This window comes from Megascapheus bottae, chromosome 6 (genome assembly GCF_031878675.1).
Source record: "Megascapheus bottae isolate mThoBot1 chromosome 6, mThoBot2.hap1, whole genome shotgun sequence".
Taxonomy (NCBI): Eukaryota; Metazoa; Chordata; class Mammalia; order Rodentia; family Geomyidae; genus Megascapheus; species Megascapheus bottae.
The window spans coordinates 8,666,880-8,694,569 of NC_143514.1; the positions used below are offsets into that span (position 1 = coordinate 8,666,880).

At 43.5% G+C, this 27,690-nt stretch overlaps 1 protein-coding gene and 1 long non-coding RNA gene across 2 annotated transcripts; one reads left to right on the top strand and one right to left on the bottom strand.

Moving 5' to 3' along the window:
* Window positions 1-1,474: 1,474 nt before the first annotated feature.
* Window positions 1,475-15,987, bottom strand: LOC150061357 (uncharacterized). Its single transcript, XR_016535811.1, has 3 exons — window positions 15,828-15,987; window positions 9,606-9,812; window positions 1,475-2,067 (listed from the first exon to the last, which is right to left on the bottom strand). It is a non-coding gene; the product is annotated as an uncharacterized LOC150061357 (long non-coding RNA).
* A 139-nt stretch (window positions 15,988-16,126) lies between these two features.
* On the top strand, window positions 16,127-27,190 carry Rwdd3 (RWD domain containing 3). Its single transcript, XM_090333678.1, has 4 exons — window positions 16,127-16,281; window positions 24,266-24,753; window positions 26,477-26,592; window positions 26,691-27,190. The coding sequence occupies exons 1-4, from the start codon at window positions 16,197-16,199 to the stop codon at window positions 26,803-26,805; spliced, it is 804 nt and encodes a 267-aa protein (XP_090189804.1). The 5' UTR covers window positions 16,127-16,196; the 3' UTR covers window positions 26,806-27,190.
* Window positions 27,191-27,690: the final 500 nt, after the last annotated feature.

Sequence of the window (27,690 nt, forward strand, 5' to 3'; positions counted from 1 at the left end):
ATGCTCCAGCGTGGCTTTTCCCTTCATACTTGGTGCTCTGCCACTTGAGCTGCACCTCCAATTCTAGCTGGTTATTTAGAGAAAACAGTGTCCCAGATTTTTCTGCCTGGGCTGACTTGAAATGGTGATTTTTAGAACTTAACCTCCTGAGTAGCTAGAAATACAGATGTGGGTCATCAGTGTCCAGATGTGTCAATAATTTTGTTACTTATTTTTTTCCATTGTGCAAAAAAGATAAAGTTAGGAAAGTTATTGTTCTTATAATTAGTACTGGGAGCCTGGAGACAGGGGCTCTAGCCTATAATCCTAGCTACTCACAATGCTGAGATCTGAGGATTGTGGTTCAAAGTCAGAAGTCTATGGAAAGCCAGAAAAGTTAATGAGACTCTCCTAACCAATTAACCAGCAAAAAGCTGAAAGTGTAGGCATGGCACAAGTGGTAGATTGTTGGTCTTGAGCAAATATGGAATAGCACCTAAGCTCAGAGCTCAACACCTAGTATTGGTGCACACACACACACACACACACACACACACACAAAATAATAATAATCATTAGCCCTGGGAATGAAAAAGAATAAAACGAGACAAACTGGTTGACTGCACAGCTATTCTTCCAGGTTTTGTCATTCCTAGTATGTCATTACAGTGAACTTCTATTAACCCATGAATCGAGAAAAGTATTAAAGTATTCAAGTCGAAAGGATCATGGCCTCATTATATGTGAATGATAAAGATGTTCCAATATTCCCCCAACAAAGACAGGGAACTAGGGATCTCCCTTGCTGGCTTTTGTTTTTCTTTGTTGGTCCGGGAGCTTCCAATTGGGCCTGAGCACTGTACTTGAACTTCTAGAGATCTACTATATGAGCCAGAGTACCACTTCCAGCTTTTTCTGAGTAGTTTATTGGAGATAAGACTTTTCTGCCTGGTCTGGCTTCAAATGGTGATTCACACGTCTCAGTCGCCTGAGAAGCAAAGATTACAGGTGTGAGCCCCTAGTGCCTGACTCTTACTGGGTTTTTGAAAAGCAAAGCACCTGGAATTAGCAAGGCATGTTTACACAGCACAATGTGTGCAGACAGACAGACCCCCCTCCATTCCATGGGTGTGTGGATACTTGTTTGCTCTACCACGTGAGCCACAGTGCCACTTCCGGCTTTTTCTATATATGTGATACTGAGGAATCAAACCCAGGTCTTTGTTCATGCTAGGCAAGCACTCTACCACTAGGGCAAACTCCCTTGCCACCCCCCACCCATGCTGACTATTTAAAGTGGGGAATGTAGTGTGCAGATGACTTTTTCCTTTCCTTAGTTTTTCTATGAAAATGTTCTCCAAAGTAATAAAGCCACGGGGGAAAAACCACATCCCTTTATGATTACTTGAGTACAAGTAAGTTACACATAAGAACAAAGTTATCAGACATTCTAAGCTGTATTTATTATTGAGTTTGGAAATGACTGTTTCTGGGAATTACATGGTAAAGTCACAGAAAACAATGAGTAACATCTCTGAAATTGCATTATAATTTGAAGGTAGCTCATCAAGTTCCACTAGGTTATGGAAAGCCAAAATTGGAAATTTCCATTACAGGAAAAAAAAGCTTAATACTCTTTAAAAAAAAAAGAAAGAAAAAAATAAAAAAAGAAAGAAAGAAGAAAGAAATAAAAGAAAAAAAATGTAAGCCAGGCACTAGTGGCTCACACCTGCAATCCTAGCTGCTCAGGAGGCTGAGATCTGAGGATTGTGGTTCAAAGCCAGTCCGGGAGCGAAAGTCCCTGAAACTCGTATCTCCAATTAACCAGAAAATCAGAATGGCACCGTCACTCAAGTGGTAGAATGCAAGCCTTGAGCTGAAGAGTTTAGGGAAAGCGCCCAGGCTCTGAGTTCGAGCCCCACAATCAACAACAGCAACAACAAAAAGAAACAAACAAACAAAAGAAAACAATGTAATTTTTTAAAGTTGCAGTTCATGTTTTGCTTTTCAAAGTTAATCACTTGACTGAAGAGTTTAACTTTTGATTTGTAAAACTGTGGGTTGGCTCAGATTGAGCATAGAAACATCCTGAAAACATAAAATGAAACAATTATTAAAAATTTCAATATGACTGACAACAAATTGCAAGTCAGTTATTAATATGAGTTACTTTATTTTTTTATCATTATTTTGGATTAAAAAGAAAGCAAATGTTGGGTGCTGGTGGCTTATGCTTCTATTAGTTACTCAGGAGACTGAGCTGAGGATCAAGGTTGGAAGCCAGCTCAGGAAGTAAACTACTCAAAAGCAAGCAAGCAAGCAAGCAAGCAAGGCAGTGTGAGATAGTTCATACCTGTAATCTTAGCTAATCAGGAGGCTGAGATCTGAGGATCAAGATTCAAATCCAGCCTGGGCACAAAAGGACCTGAGACTCTTTATCTCCAATTAACCTCTAGAAAATGGGAAGTGGGGCTGGCTCAGGGGTAGGGTGGTAGCCTTGGGCTGAAGAGCTCAGGGACAGCACCCAGGTCAAGTTCAAGCCCCATGACCCACAAAAAAAAGAGAGAGAGAGAGAGAGAGAGAGAGAGAGAGAGAGAGAGAGAGAGAGAGAGAGAGAGAGAGAGAGAGAGAGAAAGGGAGGGAGGGAGGGAGGAAAGGGGGAGGGAGGGAGGGAGGGAGGAAGGAGGGAGGGAGGGAGAGGGAGAGGAAGAGAGAAAGAAAGGAAGGAAGGAAGAAGGAAAAGAAAGTGGTAGTGGTGATTGGGAATGTGGCTTGGTGGTAGTGTTTGCCTAGCATGCATGAAGCCCTGGGTTTGATTCCTCACTACCACACAGAAAAAGCCAGAAGTGGGGCTGTGGCTCAAGTGGTAGAATGCAAACTTTGAGCAAAAGAAGCTCAGGGCCTGTGCACAGACCCTTAGTCCAAGCGCCAAGATTTTAAAAAAAGAAAGAAAAAAAAAGGTAGAGTGTGGCCGGAAGTTTGGCCTAATGGTAGAGTGCTTACCTAGCATACACTAAGACCCAGGTTCGATTCCTCGGTACCACATACGTAGAAAAAAGCCAGAAGTGATGCTGAGGCTCAGTGATAGATCTCTAGCCTTGAGAAAGTCCAAGGACAGTGCTCAGCCCCTCCTGAGCTCAAGCCCAGGACTGGCAAAAAAAAAAAAAAAAAAAAAAAAGTGGTAGAGTGCTTAGCTCTGAGCAAAAGCAGCTTAGGGACAGTACCCAGGCCCTGAGTTAAAGCCCCAGTCCCTGCATACACACACACACACACACACACACACACACACACACACACGGACAGTGCTCAGGCCCTGAGTTCAAGGCCCAGGACTGACAAAAATTTTTTAAATTTATTTTCATGTATTTATGTGTATATATACATATACATATATATATATATATATGTATATTTGTCCTAGTATTGGAGTGTGAAGTCAGGGCCTGGGTGCTGTTTCCTAACTTTTTTCCCTAACTATTGGAGCTCTACTACTTGACCCATACCTTCATTTACTGCTTTTTTGTTGGTTAACTGGAAATAAGAGTTTCTCTGGATTTACCTTCCCCAGCTTGATCTCAACCTTCAGAGTGGCTAGGATTACAGGCACTGTCAACTGACAAAACGGTAGGCCGGCTTCTAGGGCTAAAATCAACTGTAAATGAATGACCAGCTTTCTCCAGTTTTATTTCTACCTCACTCACCAAGAACACTGGCACCATTTGAACACACTTGAAACCTATAGTCTTTGCTTGCCAAAGTTTGGGTTATTACATAAAAATCAAGCAGTGGCAAAGCTTAAAGGTTTATTTTTGCCAGTCCTGGGGCTTGAATCAGGGCCTGGGCACTGTCCTTGGACACTTTTTGCTCAAGGCTAGCTCTCTGTCACTTGAGCCACAGCGCCACTTCCGGCTTTTTCTGGTATGTGATACAGAAGAATGGAGCCAGGGTTTATGCATGATAGGCAAGTACTCTACCCCTAGGCTATGCTCCTAACCCTGTGGCTTAAAGATTTTTTTTTTCTTTTTGCCAGTCCTGGGCTTGAGCTCAGGGCCTGAGCAATGTCCTTGGACTTTCTCAAGGCTAGAGCTCTACCACTTGAGCCTCAGCACCACTTCCGGCTTTTTTCTATGTATGTGGTACCAAGGAATCGAACCCGGGTCTTCATGCATGCTAGGAAAGCACTTTAATCACTAGGCCAAATTCCTGGCCCGGCTTAAAGATTTTTGACAAGAATCAATGTCCCTCAGTTTTTTCAAGCTGAGGGGAGGCTCAGCTATGATCCAAGGAGGGTAAAGATTTTTTATAAAAATATTATGAATTTATTAACTTGTTTTTTTCCAGTACTTAACAAATATTGAGGCATATACATATAAAACAAAATGCACTGATAGTAAAGGTAAAATTAAATATTATAAAGTAATGTAACTCTCATTCGAATCAAAAAAGTAGACATTTTATTCAGGACACAGAGAGAAGACAGACGATTCCCCTTCCCTTTCATCTCCCTCCAGTGAAACCCTGTTCTCTAATACAATTTGGCCTTTTAATTAAAGCAAGTATCAGAAAAAAGAAAAAGATACTGCTTCATCTGTATTTTCTTTATGATGTTGAATGTTCCAGTAAAGACAGTGTTGGAATCTATTTAATATTAACGTGTTGCAGTATGTTCAAGAGATAAGGAGCAAATAACCTGGAAAATGAACCTGACCTATATAGACACTCTGCAACTGTGTATCCATTCATTCGGAGTCATTCTGCAAAGACTGGACACCTTTCATATGACAAGCACTACACCAAGAGTTGAGAGATACAATCAGTGCTGATGTAGAAATACTCTGTCAAACAACAACTCATCATTTACTGGGGCTGTGGCCGCAGGCACCATGGTAGTGCAGTCTGGCAAGTGAGGAATTGATGGGAAGACACAGCAAGGTCCTCAGCCCACACTTGGAGGGAGGAGGGCCATTCAAACCCTAGGAGCCACTGAGAGTTCCTTAGGCAGAAATGAAAATGAACCCCCCCTTCCGAGATAGGAGAAAACACAAGGACAAGGTAGGGAGTGATCAAATCTGAACAACCACAGCCTGATCCTTCTTCTAGGAGTCTGAAACAAAATGGCACCACCCAGGAGGAAATGTCTCCAAGGACAGTGAAACTCACATAAACAGAGTTTATCTGAAATGACAAGAGAATAGCGGGGGGCGGGGTGAGGAGAAGAGAGAGAGAGCGCTCAGAGACAGAGATACATAGAGAAACAGAGAAACACTGAGACAGAGACAGATGAGAGACACACAGATAGCCACTGATGTGATAATTACCAGGTGGTAACGAGTGGCCAGGTGGGGTTATGTGTTTTTCTATATTCTCCCACTAAGCAGGATAACATTACAAAGTGGAAAATGCCTGGGAACCATAGACATATTCCCACAATAGGACTATTGTGTTGATGCTGAGTATGATAGAAAGATCAGTAAAATAATGCGGCTTTGTCTCCTTGTTGGAATTCTTCGAGGCAGGGAGAAGCCTCATCTACTCTCATGATTTTAAGTTCTCAAATAGCAAATGTCTGCTCTCTGGTAGAGATTGGGGGACAAAAAGAAAGAAAGAGAGGATCAGAGTGAGGACAGAGAGAGACAGAGACAGAGGGAGAGGCAGAGAGACTGCGACGGAGAAGAGACAGACTAAGAGAGACAGGGAAGGTTTAATAGTCCCTAGCTGGATCTTATCTCCTGACTGGATGTGGAGCTGGTGGTTCAGGGTGTCAGAAGCCTACTAGGCTGCTAATTAAAGCAGAGTAGAGACAAAAAATAGAAACTTTGATCTAAACATTGCCTACCTCAAGATTAGGACTTGTAGGAGAAAACCAGTTGGATCTTGTTAAAGTCAGTAAAGATTGTAAAGACTTTTTAGCTTTTAGGAGCTGGGAGTTTGGCCCTAGAAAACAGGAAGTGGGACTTGGCTCAAGGGTAGGGTGATAGCCTTGGGCTGAAGAGCTCAGGGACAGCGCCCAGGCCAAGTTCAAGGCCCGTGACACCCCCCCCCCCCCCCCCAAAAAAAAAGAATTCTCAGATCACAGCCTCCTGAGAAGCCAGGATTATGTGTATGAGTGACCAATGCCTGGCAAGAAAAAAGTTGGTCTTTTTTCTTTTCAAGTCTCACAATCCTCAGATAATAAATATCACCATGCTATCAATATACAGTTAGAAATTATCAGTAGAAAGAACCTATAGTGGCAGCCTGAATTGTTAGATGGAGTTTTAACTAGGCAAACTCTGAACAAAGGTAAGAAAGCCTTGTGTTCCTAAGCTTGATGATGATAACGCTCCTATTGGAGGATGAACTTAAACTTGGGGATGGTTTTCCACAAAGAAAGCTGGACCTGTTTCGATTATCACTCTTGTTTAAGACTCCAGCCCAGGCAGAGAACAATCAATATTTTGGAAGGGATATAGATTATTTAAGTATGGTGGAAGCAGATCTTTCTCTAAAAATGATAGGATTAAAATATTCCTTGTCAGCCAGGCGCCGATGTCTCACACCTGCAATCCTAGCTACTCAGGAGACTCAGATCTGAAGATCATGGTTCGAAGCTTCCCAGGCACGAAAGTCCATGAGATGATGATGACGATGATGATGATGATGACTATTATTGGTAAATCCTCAGCTCTCAGCCAAGGAGTAGCTAGAATTACAGGTGTGAGCCACCTAGCCCAGCTCCATGGACTCTTTATCTCCAAGTAACCATCCAAAAATCAGAAGTGGAGCTGTGGCTCAAAGTGGTAGACTACTTGCCTTGAGCTGAAGAGCTTAGGAGCAGCTCCTAGGCCCAGAGTTCAAGCCCCACGACCAACAAAAATAAAGTAATATAATTCAGTGTGAAAATATCATTTTGCTATCTTGATAAAAATAAATTTTCAATTTGTGGTAGTGTCACAGAATAAAAAAAATGACCAATGAATAGCATTGTGTACTTGGGTAGGTCTATTATGTTCTTTCTCTTTCCTTCTCACCCTCCCTCTCTCCCTTCTTCCTTCCTCTATCTCTCTTCCTCCTCTCTCCTCCCCTCCCTTCTCTTTTCCTCCCTTTTGCTATTCCTGGGGCTTGATCTTAGAGCCTGGGCACTGTCCCTGAGCTTTTTTGCTCAAGGCTAGTACTCTACCACCTGAGCCACAGCCCTATTTTCAGTTTCTTTTTGGAGATTAATTAGAGATAAGAGTGTCACAGACTTTCCTACCTTGGGTTGGCTTCAAACTGCCATCCTCAGAGCTCAGCCTACTGAGTAGCTAGGGTTTACAGACATGAACTACTGGCATCGGGCATATATATCCTTGAACACAGCCAAATTCTTTCCTCTCTGGGTAAGATTGGTCCCCAACCCACAAGGTTTTTACTTCATCATATTGCTATTGAACTTCTCACTGACAAAGAAACTGTGTAATGTTGTATCCTCAGGGAGGTGAAAGCTTGTGTAATTGCTACACATTGTGTGTCCTGCTGGAAGAGAGAAGTCCTTGAGAGCAAGGACAGCTGGCTTTGTTCTCCGGCCCTGCACAGGTGGCCTCACTGAATCCCCTCAGAATGTTCAAAGAAATATGTCAAGACCTAAGCCCTTTCATAGAACCACAGCACAGCGTCTTAGAAGTCAGTTTATGCAGGAACTTGTTATTTGATACAGTTTTGTTTCTTTTGTCTTGCTCTGGATTAAATGAAGGCTTTGCACATGCCAGATACAGGCAAACACAAAGTTACATTTCCAGCTTTTTTCTTAGGGGTTTTGGGTGTGTTGAGTTGGAACTGGAGTTTAAACTCAGAACTTGGGTGCTGACCTTTAGTCTTTTCTCTCAGGTCTGGTAGTGCTCCACTTGAACCACAGCTCATTTTTTGGTTTTTTAACTGGTTAATTGGAGCTAAGAGTCTCACAGACTTTCCTGCCCAAGTCTGGTTTTGAACCTTGCTAATCAAATCTCATCTTCCTGAGTTCCTAGGATTATAGTCAATTAGCCACAGATGCCCAGCTTCATAGGGGCTTCTTGAAAATATTTTTGCTTTTCCCATGTGATAATGTTCCTTATTGTTTCCAGTAAGTAGGACACACAGCTTTCTTTCCATGAAACATTATTTCCCAAAACGCTTAAAATTGAGTATCCTTAGTCTTTTTTTTTTTGCCAGTCCTGGGCTTGAGCTCAAGGCCTGAGCACTGTCCTTGGACTTTCTCAAGGCTAGAGCTCTACCACTTGAGCCTCAGCACCACTTCCGGCTTTTTTCTATGTATGTGGTACCGAGGAATCGAACCCGGGTCTTCATGCATGCTAGGCAAGCACTTTAACCACTAGGCCAAACTCCCGGCCCGTATCCTTAGTCTTAAGTCTATTTTTTAAAATTTACTTATTTATTTATTGCCAGTCCTGGGGCTTGAATTCAGGGCCAGGCACTGTCCCCAGACTTCTTTTGCTCAATGCTGCTAGCACTCTACCATTTGAATCACAGAGCTGCTTTTAGCCTTTTGTGTTTATGCAGTACTGAGGATTTGAACACAGGATTTCAAGCATGCTAGGCAAGCATTCTATCACTAAACCACATTCCCAGCCCCAACTGGGTATTCTTTTTCTCTCTTCCTTCCTTCCTTTCTTTCCAGTCTTGGACTGAGCACTGTTCTTCAGCTTTCTCGAGGGTAGTGCTCTACCACTTGAGTCAGTGTCACTTCTGGCTTTTTCTGTGTATGTGGTACTGAGGAATCGAACCTGGGTCTTTGAATATGCCAGGCAAACACTCTACCACTAGGCCAAACTCCCGCCCTTCCTCCCCAAACTGTGTTTTGTCTTAAGATTTTAGAATTAAGAATGGAGTCAATAAGCCTCTAAACTGCTCATTAGAAAGTAAGTAAAAATGTTTCCTAAAAATTTTTAAAAATTACCTTTTCACATAGTCTTCATGGCTTAGCAGTTTTAACCAGAGATGAAAAGTGTTAATAAAGAAAGGCACTCATTAAAAATAATTGCAAGCTGGGCATGGCGGCTCATGCCTGTAATCCTAGCTACTCAGGAGGCTGAGATCTGAGGATCAAGGTTCAAAGCCAGCTCAGGCATAAAAGGACTTGAGATTCAACTCTAATTAACCTTTAGAAAACGAGAAGTGGGGCTTGGCTCAAGGGTAAGGCAGTAGCTTGGAGTTGAAGAGCTCAGGGGTAGCGCCCAGGCCTAGAGTTCAAGCCCCATGACCCCTCCACACAAAAATATAATAATTCCAAATGGAAGATGAGCTGTGGCTCAAAGTGGTAGAGCCGATTGCCTTGAGCCAAAGAGTTTAGGTACAGTGCGTAGGCCCTAAGTTCAAGTCCCAGGACAAAAACTCTCTCTCAATTCCTATCTGTCAACTTAAACTCTATCTGTCCAAGGCCTCTACCCTTGGGAACAGTGTTCCCGAACTTAACAAACCCTTTTCTTACATACCAAGGGCAGGCCTTCTTAGCTAATCTCTGTCAAAAAGGAGGAGACACCTTTCACCCCTTATCATACCTAGCCAAACCCTCTTGCCTGCCTCAACCCAGGAATCTGAATCTCCACTTCATTCCTGCTTAAAAACCCTAGATCTTTCTCTAAATCTGTTCTCCCATATCTCAGACCCACCTATCCCAGGAGCCCCTGACTGCTTGTTGATGGCAGGATATGCAGTTATTCAAAAAATCCAGAGGAGCCAGGAATGAACGGTCTGAACTTTCACCTCCCAGAGAGTGGTAGAGTTCTTCATGGCAACAGGACATCAGCCCCTCAATGGAGAAGAGAGGCCCTGGGAACTCCAGCCCTTCAACTGGATGACCTGATGGGAGACAACCCCTAAAACAATACCTCCGTGTCAGCAGGAAGTAGCCAGAAAGACAACCATTGACCCCTGTCCTTTGTCACCCTTCTTGGTCCAACTAATTTTTTTTTTTTTGGGGGGGGGGAGGTCGGGAGCACTACAGCCCAAGTCAGCAGCCCAAGACTCCAGCCTAAGGCGAGCTTAAGACTATAGCTAAGGCCGTGAGCTTAAGACTGTTGCCTGATTTATTTCAAGTTCCAACCTTAAATACTTTTCTTAAAACCAGGAAACTGCCAGGAGTTACATTCGGGCAAAACAGCAATCAAGTCTAAATAGGTTAAATGAGAAGCGATTGACATCGCCCAGAGTCATCATGATAACAGCTTACTTCCTTGTGTACTCAATTGTGCAGGTCCAAGGTCACTGACCCCATCCTCGGTCCCCAACATCTCCCTTGGTCCAACTTTTTTAATGTATCCAAAAGACCCTATATGAAGAATCCGCCTCTTCCCTCTGGGTCCAATCCTTTTATGTATCTAAAGGTGGAACATGAAGGATTGAGTCCTGTCTTAATTCCTAAGGTCAAGCAAAACACCAGGTGCACGCTCACATGCTTGCCTGCAGGCAATCTTGGTCCCCAGGGGATAATGGTCCCCACACCCAAGGTGGGGCATTCCACTGTGGGCCTAGCCTAGAACTCCACCCTGATCCCCAGGAGGCCATAATCCATTTTTTATTTTTTGTTGTTAAGCCCTATATAACCCCACCCCCAAATCCAGTCCCTAGCACAACCTCCAGTCCCAAGGGAAGGTCTGTGCCCCTCGCTGGTCCTCAATAAATGGTCCTCGACTATTGAAAAAACTATTGCTACTGCTACTACTACTAGCAAGGTTGCTAGGCACTGGTGATTCGCACCTATAATCCTAACTACTCAGAAGGCTGAGATCTGAGGAGCTCAGTTTGAAGTCAGCCCAGGCAGGTAACTCTGTGAGACTCTTGTCTCCAATTAACTACCAAAAATCTGGAAGTAGAGCTGTGGCTCAAGTGATAGAATGGTACTCTAGAGTACCAAAGCTCAGTGATAGCACCCAGGCCCTGAGTTCAAGCCACAGGACTGGCATGCACATGCATGCATGCATCCACGAGCCACGTGTGCACACACATGCACAATAATTGCACAGAGAAAATACTATGGCTGTAGAAAATCAGTCTGTTTTGTCTGCTTGTGGGGGAGGGTAGAGATAGGGAAAGATAATCTTAATTATAGAAGACATCCACTCCACATTTAAATATTCAGAATTTCCAACAGCCTCTGAATACCAGAACATTTCTTGCATTGAGGTAGATGTGGAGATTTGACACATGGGCCATATTGTCATAGTGTGCAAACTGTCAAGGTGACAGCACTATCTCTGATGATTCCTTCCAAATGTCACCTTGCAGACTTGGTCAGAGGATATCAGGCCACCAGATAGTGACAATTGACAGGCCATTCCTATCCACTTCTTTACTTAAACATTCTAGATGAGCTTTGAAATATCAATGCAGAAAAGCAAAACAAAGTGCAATCTATTGCATGTTAATTTCCACAGACCTGTTGAGGGCAGGCACCAGTGACTGCCACCTCATGCTTCTGACAGCTGTAATCTGTAACCTTTCTTTTGTATGTGTGCTGGTACTGGGGCTTGAATTTAGCACCCCATACCCCCTTCCCTGCTCTCCCTGAGCTTTTTTTGCTCAAGGCTGGTGCTGTACTACTCAAGTCACACTTCTACTTCCACTCTTTTGGTGGTTAATTGGAGATAAGAGTCTGTGGACTTTCCAGGGTAGCAGGTGGTCCTCACATCTCAGTCTCCTGAGTAGCGAGGATAACAGGTGTGAATCAAGCATCAGTGCTGGGCTGACAAATGTAATCTTGCTGTTTATCGTTTCACCAGTTGTTCCTATTACATTTGAAAAGTTAAAAGTAGATGAGAACTCTGACTATTTCATAAATTCATTTTATAAAGAAGTTTTTGAGATAGTCTCTTGGCCTCTCTAGACTAGTCTTTAATGGAAGATCCTCTAGCCTCAGCTTCCAGTGTGCTGAGATTATAGGCATGTGCTCCACCACACCCAGATATAATATCTATATCATCTTTAATAAATGAAATAACTATATTAGCATTTTGCTATGGACTCTCCTTTTTGGTGCCAGTAGCAGGGCTTGAACTCAAGGCTTGGTGTTGTCAGTCAGCTTTCATGTTCACAAAAACTGATGCTGTACCATGTGACGCATACATATTTCCAGTCTGGGTTTTTGCTGGCAGTTATAGTGATGGAGTCGCAACCATTTTTGCCCTCACTGTCTTAGAACTGTAATCTTCCAGATCTCAGCCTGGATTATAGCGAGGATTACAGGAGTAAACCACCAGCCCCCAGGTTCCTACCATTTCTCATAGTAACATGGGACTGTAAACAAAAATATAACAGCGAATTTTTTTTTTTTTCCTGGATTGAGTTCTGTCTTACTCCCCAAGGTCAAGCAAAGCCCCAGTGCATGCTCACGTGCTTGTCAGCATGCAGCTCATTCTGCTATGGTCCTCAGGGAATAATAGCCCCCATATCCAAGGTGGGGCATTCCACTGTGGGCTTAGCCAGAGACACCACCAAGGGCCCCCAGGAGACCACAACCCATTTTTTTCCATATATTTTTTATTGTAATTAATAGAAGGGTTACATGATATTTGCCAGATAGATGGTGCATTAATTCCCATACATCATAACCCATTTTTAAATTTTTGCTTCCTTGTTAAGCCCTACATAAGCCCGCCCTCAAATCCAGTTCCTAGCATGCCCTCTAGTCCCGAGGGAAGGTCTGTGCCTCTCGCTGGTCCTCAATAAACAGTTGGGCTTATTCCTTTTCCATTCTCCTCCATTTTCCTTACACTCGAGCTTGTACTCTGGCCTTGGGTGCTGTGCCTGGACTCCTTTTTGCTCAATGCTAGCACTCTACTACTTGAGCCACAGAGCTACTTCTGGCTTTTTTTGTGATTAACTGGAGATAGGAGTCTTACAGACTTTCCTGCCTGGTCTGGCTTTGAACCATGATCTTCAGATCTCTGCTTTTTGAGCAGCTAGGACTACAGGTGTGAGCCAAGGGTACCCAGCCAACTTAGTGACATTTTAAATTAAACTTATATTTTTTTCATCTATCTGTTTAGCAGTTAATTATGAACCAACTGAACGACTGTTATGTTGGAAATAACTCAAAGGAATTCCTTTTCTTGTCTTATAAAACAAATTGGCCACATTAGAGATAATTATGAGTTTAAATAAACTTTCATCTTTCCAATTATGTGCACAGCAGGGCTCTTAATTACTTAGGGTCACTGAAATCCCATGACATTCTGGATTCATTTGTCCTATAGTCTCATCTTGTTAAATTTCTATATTTGGAAGCCCAGATCTTTCTCTTAATAAACAAATCTTTTTTATTAGCAGAAAAGATAAAGGTGATGGTCACATAGATTATGAGTCTTAAAGTCAAGTAAGTTTATTCTAATGTCTGTAGGTCTTTAACAGCTATTTATAATTTTTTTTTCTTTTTTGTCAATCGGGGCTTGAACTCTGGGTCTGAGTGTTGTCCCTGAGCTCTTTAGCTGAAGGGTAATTCCCTATCTCTTGGGCCACAGTTCCACTCCTGGTTTTCTAGTGGTTAATTGGAGGTCAGAGTCTCACATACTTTAGTGTCCAGGCTGGCTTTGAGCTATGATCCATATATCTTAGACACCTGCGTAGCTACAATTATAGGCGTGAGCCACCTTGCCCAGCTAGAAAATGTTTTTCTGCCCCAAAGCACAAACTCCTTACTTAAATGCATAAGTTAACTAAAAGGTTACAATCTGTGGGGCCTCTGTCTTCATTTTGTATGTATCTCCTTTGTCTTAAACCTTTGGGTCATATCTGGTTAATTTTGCATGCTGGCATGTTAATGACTCAAGGAGGATCCAGAAAACCAGTAAGATAGAAGTTATCTCATCCCTCTTCAATTTGAAGGAAACAGAAACAGTTTTTTAACCCATCAAGGTTTTTATTGACAAAATTCCTACCTGGCTCCCTATCAGCAGCAGTTTCTGAAAATTATGTTTTCAATTTAACCTTCCATAGAAAAGAAAACTTAATACAAATAATTTGAACTAGATATCAAGTCACCTAACAAATTCCATTCCTCTCCATTTTTGCCTCTTGAGTTATATGAGTGTGTGTGTGTGTGTGTGTGTGTGTGTGTGTGTGTGTGTGTTGGTCCTGGGGTTTGAATTTAGGGCCCTGAGAGAACTGTCCCTAAGCTTTTTTGCCCAGTGTTAGAGATTAGACTGTCATGGAATTTCTTACTTGGGCTAGCTTTCAACAGGGATTCTCAGATCTGAGCTTCCTAAGCAGCTAGGATGAGAGGTGTGAGCTACGGATGCAGGCTTAATTTTTTTCTTTTTTTCTTTTTTCTTTGTGGGTCATGGGGCTTGAACTGAGCCTGGGCACTGTCTCTGAGCTTTTCAGCTCAAGGCTTCTGCCCTAACCCCGGGCTCAGGCACTGTCCCGGAGCTCTTCAGCTCTAGGCCACCACCCTACCCTTGAGCCAAGGCCACACTTCCCTTTTTCTAGAGGATAATTGGAGATAAGAGTCTCAAATCATTTAGTGCCCGAGCTGGCTTTTGAACCTTGATCCTCAGATCTCAGCCTCCAGAGTAGCTAGGATTACAGGAATGAGCCACAGGGCCTGGCTGCAGGCTTAGTCTTTACCGGGAGTCTCTTTCTCTTGCGGTCACCTTGTGTCTAGGGAGGATAGGCTGATGGAGAAAGATGTTTATATCAGAGTGAAATCTACCTTTCTTATGACACTCTTCGTTTTAGTCCTGGTTGATCCTCATTAGCCACATCACACTTTGGGGCCAGTGAGTCATCCTTCTCTTCCTATCCTTTCTTCCCTTCTTGAATCACATCTTACCCCCAAAGATGAACTTGGAGAGTGTGTGTGTGTGTGTGTGAGTGTGTGTGTGTGATTGTACACTTCTATAGGCTTACTTCTTTCTTCATTTTCTTTTTTCCTTTTGAAGCAGCAGACGAGTTTCCCCAGCTGGCCTGGAATGCGGGATGTCTTATGTCAGCCTCCAGAGTGGTATGCTAACAAAAACAAAACTATGCCTCCCCTCCCCACACCGCTTTTTTTTTTTTTTTTGCCAGTCCTGGGGCTTGAACTCTGGGCCTGGCCTTGAGCTCTTCAGCTCAAGGCCACCACCCTACCCTTGAACCACAGCACCACTTCTGGTTTTCTAGTAGTTAATTGGAGATGAGTCTCATAGACTTTAGTGCCCTGGCTGGCTTTGAACCTTGATCCTCAGATCTCAGCCTCCAGAGTAGCTAGGATTACAGGTGAGAGCCTCTGCGCCCGGATCCCTGAGCTTCTTTTCTTTTGTTCAAGGTTAGCACCCTACCATTTGAGCCATAGCATCACTTCTGGCTTTGTCTATTTATGTGGTACTGAGGAGTTGAACTCAGGGCCTCGTGCATGCTAGGCAAGCATTCTACCACTAAGACACATTCCCAGCCCCCAAACTATGGCCTTTTGTATTATTTCATTATTAAGTTCCAGGAGTCACAGTGGCAATATACACACATATGTCCTGTACATACTGACTGTCACAAAATAGCAAACCTCAAAAAATCCAGTTTGTGTTAGGTTGGTTTCTCCCTCGCTGCCCCACTCAAGGCCTCTGAGCAGGGCTGTTCTCAGCGGAGGCAGACATGGGCACCCTGCATCTCCAAAAGGCCCAAGGTTACTCCTTAGAAGGCCAAGGCTGGCAAGGATCATCCCCTGCTTTCTGGCACCTTTAGGAGAGCGTGTAGAGTGGAACTGGGGACATTAGGGCCAATACCAGTCAAACACCCCGCAAGTCATTCCTAAACGTAGCCTTTTCACAGCCCACTGTGTCAGAGAATCAGCCTGGTTTGTCTCTCCCCCCCCCCCCCCCCGCACCCCCCCTCCCGCACTTAGGAACTAGACGAGAGCTCACCTGGTCATGCTCTTCCTTGGCTTTTGGCTTTTTTGTTTAATTGTCAAATTTCTTTCTTTCTGTCCAGCCCCACTCCAGCAACCTAAGCCTGGAGTGAGTAGGATGGTAATTTCAAATCCTGGGGCTAAATTTAGACAATTGTTGCTTAGAATAGACCCCAAGAACCGGGCCAGATCAGAGTGTGGGCGTGGCTAAAGGACAGCCACGCCCATTCTACGCATAGACCACCCCTCCCGCTCCGCCCATCGCCGTCCCTGCCCCGCCCTTCCATTTCCGTCCCGCCTGGCTGCGGAGGTGCGGGGCGCCCCCCAGTGGCCGTGAGGCCGCGCTGCTCCCGGCCTGGTGACGGCGGCCGCGCCGGAAGCGGACATGGCGGCGCTGGTGAGCGACGAGCTCGAGGCTTTGGCGGCGATTTTCTGCGGGCCCCAAGAGTGGGAGGTGTTGAGCCGCTCAGGTGAATACCCCCGGGCCGTCAGCCGCCGGTGTTCTCCCCGCGGCCCGGCCGGGGACCCCGCCCCGTGCTCCCCCGCCCCCCCCCCCCCCCCCCCGGCCCTGGCGCCCGAGACCCGGGCCCCTTCCCTGAGGCCTTGGTGAGTTGGGGGTGTCCGGGCACCTAGAGCAGCGCCAGGCACTTGCTCGGGACGTTTGCTTTGCCTTTTTATATTTCCAAGGTGACTCCTTTCTCCTCCTTGGCTGCCGGTGACAGACCCACCGCTGCACCGTCCAGCCCCGCGCTTCTGGAGTTCCCTGCACTCTGGGGCACTGGCCTTTCCACGACCACAGCGCTTATTGAGCTTTTTGCGTCTGTCTTAGCTTCTCTGAAGTGAAAAAACAAACCAAACCATTCTCCAGATTGTCTTGGGGTGAGGGTTAGCGGGAAAGGGGAGGGTCCTGGGGGATATGCGGGATCCACCGAGAGAGACATGGACGTGTTTAAAGGTGCTCTGTACCAGCCAGCACCAGTGGCTCAGGCCTGCAACCCCAGCTACTCAGGAGGCTGAGATCTTAGAGCAGCCCAGGCAAGAAAAGTCCATGAGACTCTATCTCCAGTGAGCACTAAAAAGCCAGAGGCAGAGCCACCGCCAGCCTCGAGGGAAAAAGTTTAGCAAGAGCTCCAGGCTCTAAGTTCAAGCCCCAGTACCAGCACACACACACATACATACTGTGTACAGATCTATGGAATGAACACAGTGATAGCCTTTGTACTATGAGTGTACATAGTAAAAACAAATCCAGAAAACTCCACATTTGCCATCTATGAGAAAGCACATTAATGCAGATCATTCTCACTTTTCTCCTAGCTTTCAAATATATCAGGTACATTGTGGGGAAGGGACTAGGAGGGGCTAAAATTACCCCTTCTAAGGGAATGGTGTGTCTTCTGCTGGATGGCCCTTTTGGCCACACATGACCTGGTCTTCAGGCAGGCACTCCTCAATTTGTGAATGCAGGAAGCTGTGTTGAAGAAAGGTTGTTTTGGAGTCTCCATGTTCTGTGAGCAGGCACCTTTTTGGTAGCCTTTATGCATCCTCACCCTCACACATCCACAGAGGACTGTTGTATTCAGACACTGGGAAGAGAAGTTGCTTTCTTTTAAGTAGTAGTAGGACTAGTAGTAGTGTGTACTCGGGTTTGAACTTGGGACCTTGTTATTGCTTGGCTTTTTCACACAAGGCTGGAGCTCTACCACTTGAACCACAGTTCCACTTCTGGTTTTTTGCTGGTTAACTGGAGATAAGAGTTTCTGGATTTGCCTGCTTGGACTTGCCTAGAACCACAATCCTCAATTGTTGGCCTCCTGAGTAGCTAGGATGCCTTGCTTGCCTTGTATCTTTTGGAATTTTTAATTCACAGGGGTCCAGGAGTGTGGACTAGTGGTAGAGCTCAAGGACTGTGCCCAGGCTCTTGAGTTCAAGCCCAAGGACTAGAAAAAAAAAATCACAGGAATGGTTTTACTCCTGTTTAGTGTTATATTGTCATCCCTTTTTTGATGGGAGGAAATTGTGAATTGCTTGTTTTTTTAACCCCCTGGTCCTGGGATCAAACTTGGCCTGGGTACTGTCCCTGAGCTTCTTTTGCTCAAGACTAGTGCTTTCTGCTTCTCTGCCACTTGAGGCATAGCTCCACTTCTGTCGTTGTCTCCCCCTCCCCTTCCTCCTCTTCCTCCTCCTCCTCCTCTCTCCTCCTCTCTCCTCCTCTCTCCTCCTCTCTCTTCCTCTCTCTTCCTCTCTCCTCCTCCTCTCTCCTCCTCCTCTCTCCTCCTTCTGTTCTTCTTCTCCTTTCTTCTACTTTCCCTTGAACTCAGGACCTGGACACTGTCCCTGAGCCTCTCTTAGTGCTCAAGGCTATAGCACTCTACCACTTGAGCTACAGCACCACTTGCAGCTTTTTCTGTGTAGTTTATTGGCTGGGCTGGCTTTGAGCTGTCATCCTCAGATCTCAGCCTCTTGTGTAGCTAGGATTGCAGGTGTGAGCCACCACCAGGTTGGCTTTCTGAATGCTTCTCTGTCTCCATTGCTGTCTGTATTAATAATTTCCTCTGCCCAAGGCAGCTGTTTGAAAAGATCATTAGTTTCCTTAGATTCCTTTCTTATGGCTCAGTTGGGAATACGTGGGAAAATGGATGAATGATGCCCATCATGCTTTAAAGAGGTGGACGTGGTCTGAGACTGGCTGAGGGTCGAGAACTGCTTCTGCATGAGAGGAAACCTCCCCCAAAATGCTGGAAGCAAGACAGCAGTTTCTTCCTACCGAGAACACTGTAGGCCCTTTATCTGCTGTTAAATTGAGCATGACTTTGAAGCCAGGCCTCCTAATTAATTTAATTCAGGGTTCTGGCATCAATAAGTAATTGAATTATAAAAGAATTTAGTGTAACAACTTAGGACATTTTGTTGCCGAAAGGTTCAGTGGAGAGTAGAACAATTGGGTGATTGAAATGGTGGTGTCTGATGCCTATTGCTGGGAAAGCAAGGTAAGCTGAGGACTGCATTGTCAGACCACAGGAAATGTACAGCCAGTATGGCTGCCATTCTCCCTACCCTAGTGAACTCAGGAAGTGACCGACAGAGAAGGGAACACAGCCTGGGAAGGCCAGGGACCAGCTGTTAAGGTCCTAAGATTGAAGAGGCCATATACTTGGGTGATTTGTGCTAAGTATTTAGGGAATGTAGATATATTTTGGTGTCTATATTAGTCATAGTAAGTTCATATTAAGAAGCAGTGGTAATGACTGTTTATAACCTGTTAATAATAGAATGTATGTTTATATATATATGTATATATATTTGCTGCTGATCCTGGAGCTTGAATTCAGTACCTGGATATTATCCCTGAGCTTTTATGCTCAAGGCTAGGAGCCACAGTGCTATTTATGTTGTTGTTATTAATATTATTATTAGTTAGTTGAGGGGCTTGAACTCCAGGCCTGGGTGCTGTCCCTGAGCTCTTTCAGCTTCAAGGCTCTCACTCTACCACTTTGAATCACTGCACCACTTCTGGTTTTCTGGTAGTTAATTGGAGATAAGAGTCTCACAGGGACTTTTCTGCCTGGGCTGGTTTTGAACCGTGATCCTCAGATCTCAGCCTCCTGAGTAGCTAGGATTACAGGTGTGAGCCACGAGCACCTGGCTATTATTATTATTATTATTATTTTTAATAGTAGTTAGTTGGAGATAAGAGGATCATGGACTTCCCTGCCAGGGCTGGCTTTGGAATCCTCAGTCCTCAGTGCTCAGTCTCAGTAGCAAGGATTTCAGGTATGAGCCACTGTGCCCGATTTTTTCTTTTTTTCTTTTTTTTGCATGTGTGATGTGATGGTACTGGAATTGAATATTGTGTCTTGCAGTGTTGCTTAGCTTTTTTTCTCCTCCAAGCTAGTTATGTAATGAGCCATACCTCTACTTCTAGCATTTTGCTGGTTAAATGGAGATAAAAATCCCTTAGAATTCTCTGTCCTGACTGGCTTTGAACTGTGATTCTCAGATCTCTGCTTCCCAAGTAGCTAGGATTACAGGCATGAGCCACCAGTGCCTGGCTTCTTAGGAGTACTGATTCTTAACTAACCCTCACCATAGCTAAGAGAAGGCTAGGTAGACCACATCAGTGACCTTAGTGACTTTCCCGTTTCGTTGTAGTCAGCCCAGGTGCCACTTTCTGTGCAGCTTAGCTCCATTTTGCACAGGAGATGAGAGATGACCAGATTCTTTAAATACCTTACAGTCTCTGCAGCCTATACGGTATCATATGTATGCATGTATGTATGCATGTATGTACATATGAGTGTATTTGTTGGTTATAGTACTAGAGCTTGAGCTTAGGGCATGGTACTTGTCTCTACCAGTGGAGCTACACTTCTGGCCTCTGGCTTTCTCTCTTTCTTTTTTTTCTTTGGCCAATCCTGGGGCTTGAACTCAGGGCCTGAGCACTGTCCTTGGGCTTTCCTCAAGGTCAGCACTTTACCACTTGAGCCACAGCACCACTTCTGGTGCTTTCTATGTATGTGGTACCAAGGAACCTGGGTCTTCGTGCATGGTAGGCAAGCACTCTACCACTAGGCCAAATTCCCAGCCCCTGGCCCTTGTTTTCTAAATAGGGTCTCACACTTTTACACAGGCCATCCCTGAGTTACGATCCCATTTCCTCTTCCCCAGCTCATTTTCTGTTAGAAGTTCTCACTAACTTTGCTGAGACTTGACTTGAACTGTGATCTTTCTGCGTTTGACCAGGTGGGATTATGGGCATGAATCCTCATTCCTGATCCTTTGTATTATGCTCTGTGATGGAGGTGGGGTTGCTGCTTCTGGAAAAGTGATTCTTAGCAAGAAACGCTGTCCAGAAAGAGAATTAATGAGTACTTAAACAAAATATATGGCTGAGAACCAAGTTAGGTGTTACACTTCCTCCTTTGCCTTGGTGTTTCCTCCATCCCTCCTTCCTTTATTTGCTGAGCTGAGGACCAAACTCAGCACTTGCCAGGCAAGTGCTCTTTCACTGAGCTAAATCCAACTCCCCCCCCCAACCCCCACTTTGCAGTGCATGTATGTGTGTACACCGGTGGTCATGAGGTTACCATCACTCTGTAGCTTCATTTCCCTGTTGGCCACATAGAGATCACATCGCTGTCAAGGCATTGCTGGAAACTTTCATAAGATGGGAGGTGATGGAACCCAACACTGCATGTTTACGCTGTAGCCACAGGATGTATTTTTGTATGTATTTATTTTATTTTGTGTGCTGGTACTGAAACTTGAACAGATGATCTGGGCACTGTCTCTTAGCTTTTTTACTTAAGGCTGGTGCTCTACCAGAGTTTTGTTTTGTCTCATGGACTTTCCTGCCCAACCTGGCTTCCAACCACAATTCTCAGATCCAGCGTCCTGAGTAGTTAGGATGACAGGTGTGAGGGCTGGCATTTATTAATGTATTTATCAATGCTGGCACTCAGGTTAGATGGAAGTCTGAATCATTGCAGTGTGCAGTGGCCCCACCACAGCTGCTCAGTTGCTCTTGCAGACCAGAGCTCAGCAGCAGATGGACTCAGCCTCCCACTTTTCTTTGCAAGCTGAGCACTTTTACTTTCATTTCTTTGTTTTTACAATCTTGCATTCTCTCTTTCACTCTCAGGGAAACATCTCTGCTTTCTACAGCCAGCCCCACCTCAGTTCACGGTTTCCCTCATTATCCCTGCTGCACTTGCATTCCTGGTCCTACTTCTCCCTTACAAAACAGTCACCCTTTTTTCTTTTTCTTTTTTTCCCCCTAGTCCTGGAGCATGAACCCAGGGTCTGGGTACTGTCCCTAAGCTTCTTTTTGCTCAAGGCTAGCACTCTTACTACTTGAGCCATAGCACCACTTCCAGCTTTTTGTGTGTATATTGTACATGCTAGGCAAGCACTCTACCACTAGGCCACACTCCCACCCCAAAACACTTGTCTGGTTGCTAGTGGTGCACACCTGTAATCCTAGCTACTCAGGAAGCTGCTTGAGGGAGACTGGCTTCCCCAGGACGTTATGGGAGTCTATGCAGTCATATAGTACAGATCTGTGTTATAGGTCCGCAGGTCTGTTTAGAAATGTGTGTCTCACAGTAAATTGGATTTATCTGACCGATGTATAAAACATTTTTACCAAATCCTTTTTTTTTTTTTTTGTCAGTTGTGGGACATGAACTCTGGGTCTGGCGCTGTCCCTGAGCTCTTCATCTCAAGGCTACCACTGGAGGCACAGTGCCACTTCTGGTTTTCTGGCAGTTAATTGGAGATAAGAGTCTCGCTGACCTTTGTGTCTAGGCTGGCTTTGAACTACAATCCTCAGATCTCAGCTTCTTGAGTAGCTAGGATTACAAGCGTGAGCCAGCCACCAGCGCCCGGCCCAAATATATATATATATACACATACATAATCGTTGAGGCTGGGAGTTTGGCTTAGCATGCACGAAGACCCAGGTTCTATTCCTTGGTACCATATACATAGAAAAAAAGCTGAAATGGTGCTGTGGCTCAAGTGGTAGAGCTTTAGTCTTGAGAAAACCCAAGGGACAGTGCTCAGGCCCTGAGTTCAAGCTCCAGGACTGGCAAAAAACAAACAAACAAACAATAACCTTGCTGGGTGCTAGTGGTTCATACCTATAATTCTAGAATTACAGAATTCAGAAGGCTGAGATCTGAAAGTCTGAATTTGAAGCTAGCCTGGGCAGGAAAATACATAAGAGTTTTATCTCTAATTAACCTGCAGAAAGCTAGAAGGGGAGATGTGGCTCAAATAGTAGCATGCTAATTGTGAGCACACACACTCAGGAATAGCACCCATACCCTGAGTGAGAGCCACAGGACCGACACAAAAACAAACAACAGTAAGAGTCAACTCAGTGACAGAAAAGAATCTTGAGAAATGTGGTGGGTTTCAGAGCTATGTACCCTGTTAGATTTGGGAAATACTTCTTTATATAATACCCATTTTACTGGTGTAAAACAAGTTTCAATTATATGAAGATGGTCTTTAATCTGGTGATTGTGGGTTTCTGAATAGTATCCTGTCCTAAAATAATAATACCTGTGCAACAAATGTGAACAAGCCAGAATAATGTCACTGGGGCTTTTATATTCATGGAGGCTAGGAAGGAATCTAGTATTCTCTTAGGGTCTTTAAAATAGGGGCACAGTTGTGTCTCAGTTGTTAAGGCTGTCAAATGGTGACCCAGGAATAAAAATCAAGAACAGTCTTGACTGCTTCCACAATAGCCTGGGTGCTGTCTTTAGCTTTTATGTTCAAGGCTGGTGCCCTACCACTTGTGCCACAGCTCCACTTCCAGCCTTTTTGTGTAGTTGGAAATAAGGCTCATGGGTTTTCCTTCCCCCTGGCTTTAAATTTTGATCCTCAGACTTTAGCCTCCTGAGTAGCTAGGATTACAGGTGTGAGCCACCTGCTCCCAGCTATTCTCTTCTGATCCTGTGCCTCTGCCTCTTGCAGAATGAATGAGCTTGGTGTTTCGTCAACTGTGTAAAAAGTGGGGTGAAATGGCGTGAAACACATCAGAAGGGGAAGCTGAGCATGTCTGAAAGAGAACAGCGTATTTTCATGTCGTATCCTGTGTCTCTCCCCTCATCAGGGAGTCAGACAGGTTGAATTGATGTACAGTCAGTTTCAGTTCATCTTTCTGTTTTGTGTCACACCATCCTCTTGTATTGGAAGGAAAATAGGAGAGGTTAGGCAGTTATAGTATCACATGCAGTCATGGAAGCCTCCTGGGGTTCCAGTGTGACTTGTCACCCTCTCATGACTTAGCATGCAACTCTGTCATCACTGATCTTATGTTTACAGGGGACTGTTACCTGGAACATTCCCAAGAGATTATCAGTGATTTCCAGAATTATCAGCTATGAATTGCTAAAAAAAATTGTATGGGAGAAACTTTTGATAATTTAGTAAGAATTGGTTCAGGCACTAGTGATTCTCATCTGCAGTCCTAGCTACTCAGGACACTGAGATCTCAAGATTGCAATTCGAAGCCAGTACAGGCAGAAAGTCTGTGAGGTGCTTATCTACAATTTAACCCAAATAACTCCCCCCCAAAAAGCCCCCCAAACCCAAAAATCCCAGAAGTAGAGCTGTAGATCAAATGGTAGAGCACTAGCCTGAGCAAAAAAGCTCAGGGACAGCATCTAGGCTCTGAGCTCAAGCTCCAGGACTTGGGGACAGAAAGGGGATTAATGTCCAGTTTTAATCTTGGTGACAGTGTGTATATTTATGTTCTTACGGTTGGACAACGTGCTCCTCCATGATTGGTATTTTAGTATTGTAAACTTCTTCCTAAAATCACTCCATTATGGTTTATTTTCCGTAAAAGCAATTATCACTCAAAACAAAACTTTTCATTTACCAGTATTCCTTGGAAGCTGTTCAACTAATGCATCTTTTTTTTTTTTTGATGTTTTCCAGAAACAGATGGGACTGTATTCAGAATCCACACAAAGGCTGAAGGACTTGGAGATGTGGATATACCCTTAGAGTTGGTATTCCAGTTACCTGCCACCTACCCCTTGTGCCTGCCCAGGATCTCAGTTAACTCTGAACTTCTGACCAGGGCCCAGTGTGAGACTGTGAAAGACATGTTACTCGAGCAAGCAGAGACCCTCCTGTCAGAACCTATGGTTCATGAGCTGGTCCTCTGGCTTCAGCAGAATCTCCGGTATATCCTCAACCAGCCAGAACCCAGAAAGGGCAGCAGCCAGGATGCTTTTGCAGTCAGCCCGGCCATGGATGATGGATTGTGGCTGGCTCTTTTGCGTCTAGATCATATGAGAGCAAAGACTAAATACATCAGAACTGTGCAGAAATGGGCTTCTGATTTAAGGCTCACAGGAAGACTGATGTTCATGGGTAAAATAATACTGATTTTACTGCAAGGACACAGAAGCAACATCAAGGTGCCCCCAAATTAAGTGCTGAGTATGAATTTGGTTATTTTTTTCCTCAAATGGAATGCCTTTAAATATGCTTTGTAATAATGGGGTAGAGTATTCATTAAGATGTTTGTGCTTTCCATATGATTCTATTGATGGATCTTCATTTTCTTTTTGAAGCATGTCTCCTAATTACAACTACAAACTAACAAACCTCAGGATTAGGAAGAATAGGATTATATTTAAAAAAAAAAACATGCCTCTTAATGAAAGTGGTAGACAATTAAAAAACCAACTTTGGCCCATGTTTTTGTTTTTATAATTAGCTATAAGCTTCAACTTTATAAATCCACACTAAAAGTTTGAGAATATTAATACTTCTTTCAGTCATTGGGCACAGCAAGATGTATATTGGTGGGTAGTCTGCAACATTTGTAACTTGCTGGCAGTTAAAAGTACATCCTGACAGTTTAACTTTGTATCTGCACAACCTGGAGAGCAGGGGCTTGGCCCTTATAGCCTAGAGCTAGAATCAGGAGGACTGTCAACCTGTCACCTCCTACCTAACCTGCTTTCCACCTGACTTACCACAGCAGTGGCTTTCAAAACCATCATCTTCAGAGTTTTCAAATGCTTACTCTAAACTCCTCTAACCTGTTCTATGAGGGATCAGAATGGAAAACTGCTTATTATATTTCAGATCTTTAAAGGACCACAAATCATTTCACAAGTTTTACACTTTCAGATAGTTGGGTCAGGAATAATTGCAGTAGAATTTATTTAAAAGAGACTTGAGTATGAACAACCTATAATCTTGTGTGGAGTAATGATTCAAGTTTTTTAAGGTAGTCTCTTATCACAATACTCGTTTGACATTGATTTCCTGGGCCTGTCTGAGTTACAGCATACAGTACAGAAAATGAAAAAAAATGTATTTATTGTCTATGCTGGATTAGTACCTGAAAAAGGGATTTATCACTATTGAGGCAATTCATAGTGCATCTATAAACTTTAATCTCCGAGTGAAATACCATCTGACAGAAATGAATGCTAATTAATTTTCTTGCTCATATTTACCTGAAAGTGAGGTTTTCCTTGGAACCAGTAAAGGCATAGTAGGATAAACGTAGTATTTTATACATGGTGTTACTAGGATTGAATCATCAATTAATTAACAACCTTATTCATATGAGTATAACTCTGCTAATGCAGAGAAACCATGTTTTTCTGAGCTTTATTCCTTTGTGTTAAGTAGCTGTTTTTAAAATGTCAGTTTCTATAAATTTCTCTGTGAAATGTTTGTAAGATTTTTAGTAGGATTGAGAGTGCACCTATGCTTTGTCTGATACCCCCACTTTGGCTTGGAGGGGGTCTGAGTCTGTCCAGATGCTGGTTAATGACAGTGAGAGTGTGACTAAAATGCGCCTGAACATTATAGTCTGCATTCCTGTGTGTGCTAAGCATGCACTGCTTTATCTATCTGTCAGACCATCTAGAATATAGGTGCTCTTAGGAGTCCTGTTTTAGAGAGGGGGGGAAACTGAGCCAACCCAGATTACATTCCAGATTGAAGCATGAACTGTTCGATTATATTGCTCCTATGAGCATTATTCTGCATGCTGTCATGTAATTGTCTTACTGTGTGACCCAGTGAAGTTCTATGTAAACATCAAATAAGCTCACAGTTTATGACCTCTTTATGTCTTTGAGATTCAGAAGGATTTCATATACTGATCTATCACTTTAGGAGTACCTGATGCTTCAAAAAACCTCCAAAGTCGATGTGGACTCAAGTGGAAAGAAATGCAAAGAGAAAATGATTAGTGTACTATTGGAAACAAAAGTACAGACAGAACACACAAGGTATAATTTAGTACTATTGCAGATGGAAAAGCAACTGAATCGGTAATTATACTCTGACAAATCTAGGCATATTCATGAATTTCTCTTGTCTAATGCAGGTTTCTGGCATTTGAAGTCAAAGAGTATTCAGTGTGGGATGACTTACAAAAGGAATTTGAAGCTGCAGGACTTCAGAAGCTTTTCTCCGAATTCGTGCTTGGGCTGGTGAAATAAAATGAATGACAGGAGTCTGGATCAAACAGCAGGGTTTTGTTGATGTTGTTGCCCTGGCTTGGTGGAGGGGCTATTGAAAGAATTCTAAGGAGGCAATGTTAAGGTTTCTCTCAAGTACAGTCTTTCTCATTTCTGGGACAAAAGCTGTGTTTCATAGAATATACGCAGGAAAATACCTTCCATGTCCTAATTTTTGCCAGGGAAAACTGGGCTTAATAGATGGAACTTTATTTAGAAGATAAAGAGATGAAAGCAAAAAAGCCTTTGTTTTTTTTTCATATATTTTTATTGAAATTAATAGAAGGGTTACATTATATTCGCCAGATAGAAGGTGCATTAATTCACATACATTGATACCCTTTCTTATGTCTTGGTCCCCATTTCCCTCTCCCCCACCCCCACCTCTCATCTTGTTTTTCCCCCTTCCCTATCCAATTTCAAATATATCCAATATATCAGATAACAAAGTGAGATACTGTAACAATATGAGATAACCAAGGGACAGCAAAAGAGATGAGAGATAGCATAGTACATTAAGGACAACAATCACTCATTATATGGCTAAAAAAGCCTTTGTTTTATTTTTTAAACTTTAAAAAATTTTTTACAGTGTCTTTATTTAACTCTGTGAAGTAGATCTGTGCTTCCTATGTTCTTTTTCAAAATTTACTTTTAATATATTTTATTGTTATTGTAGAAGTGATGTACAGAGGGTTACTGTAACATAACTCAGATAATTGTACATTTCTCTTTGGATATTGTTACCTGAGCCTTTGCTTTAAATAGACTGTTTGGAACTATGCAGTTTTTAAATTGTTATAATTGTTTTTAAAGGCTTTTTGTTTTTTTGGGTTTTTTTGGTGGCTCATTAGGTTTGAACTTTCG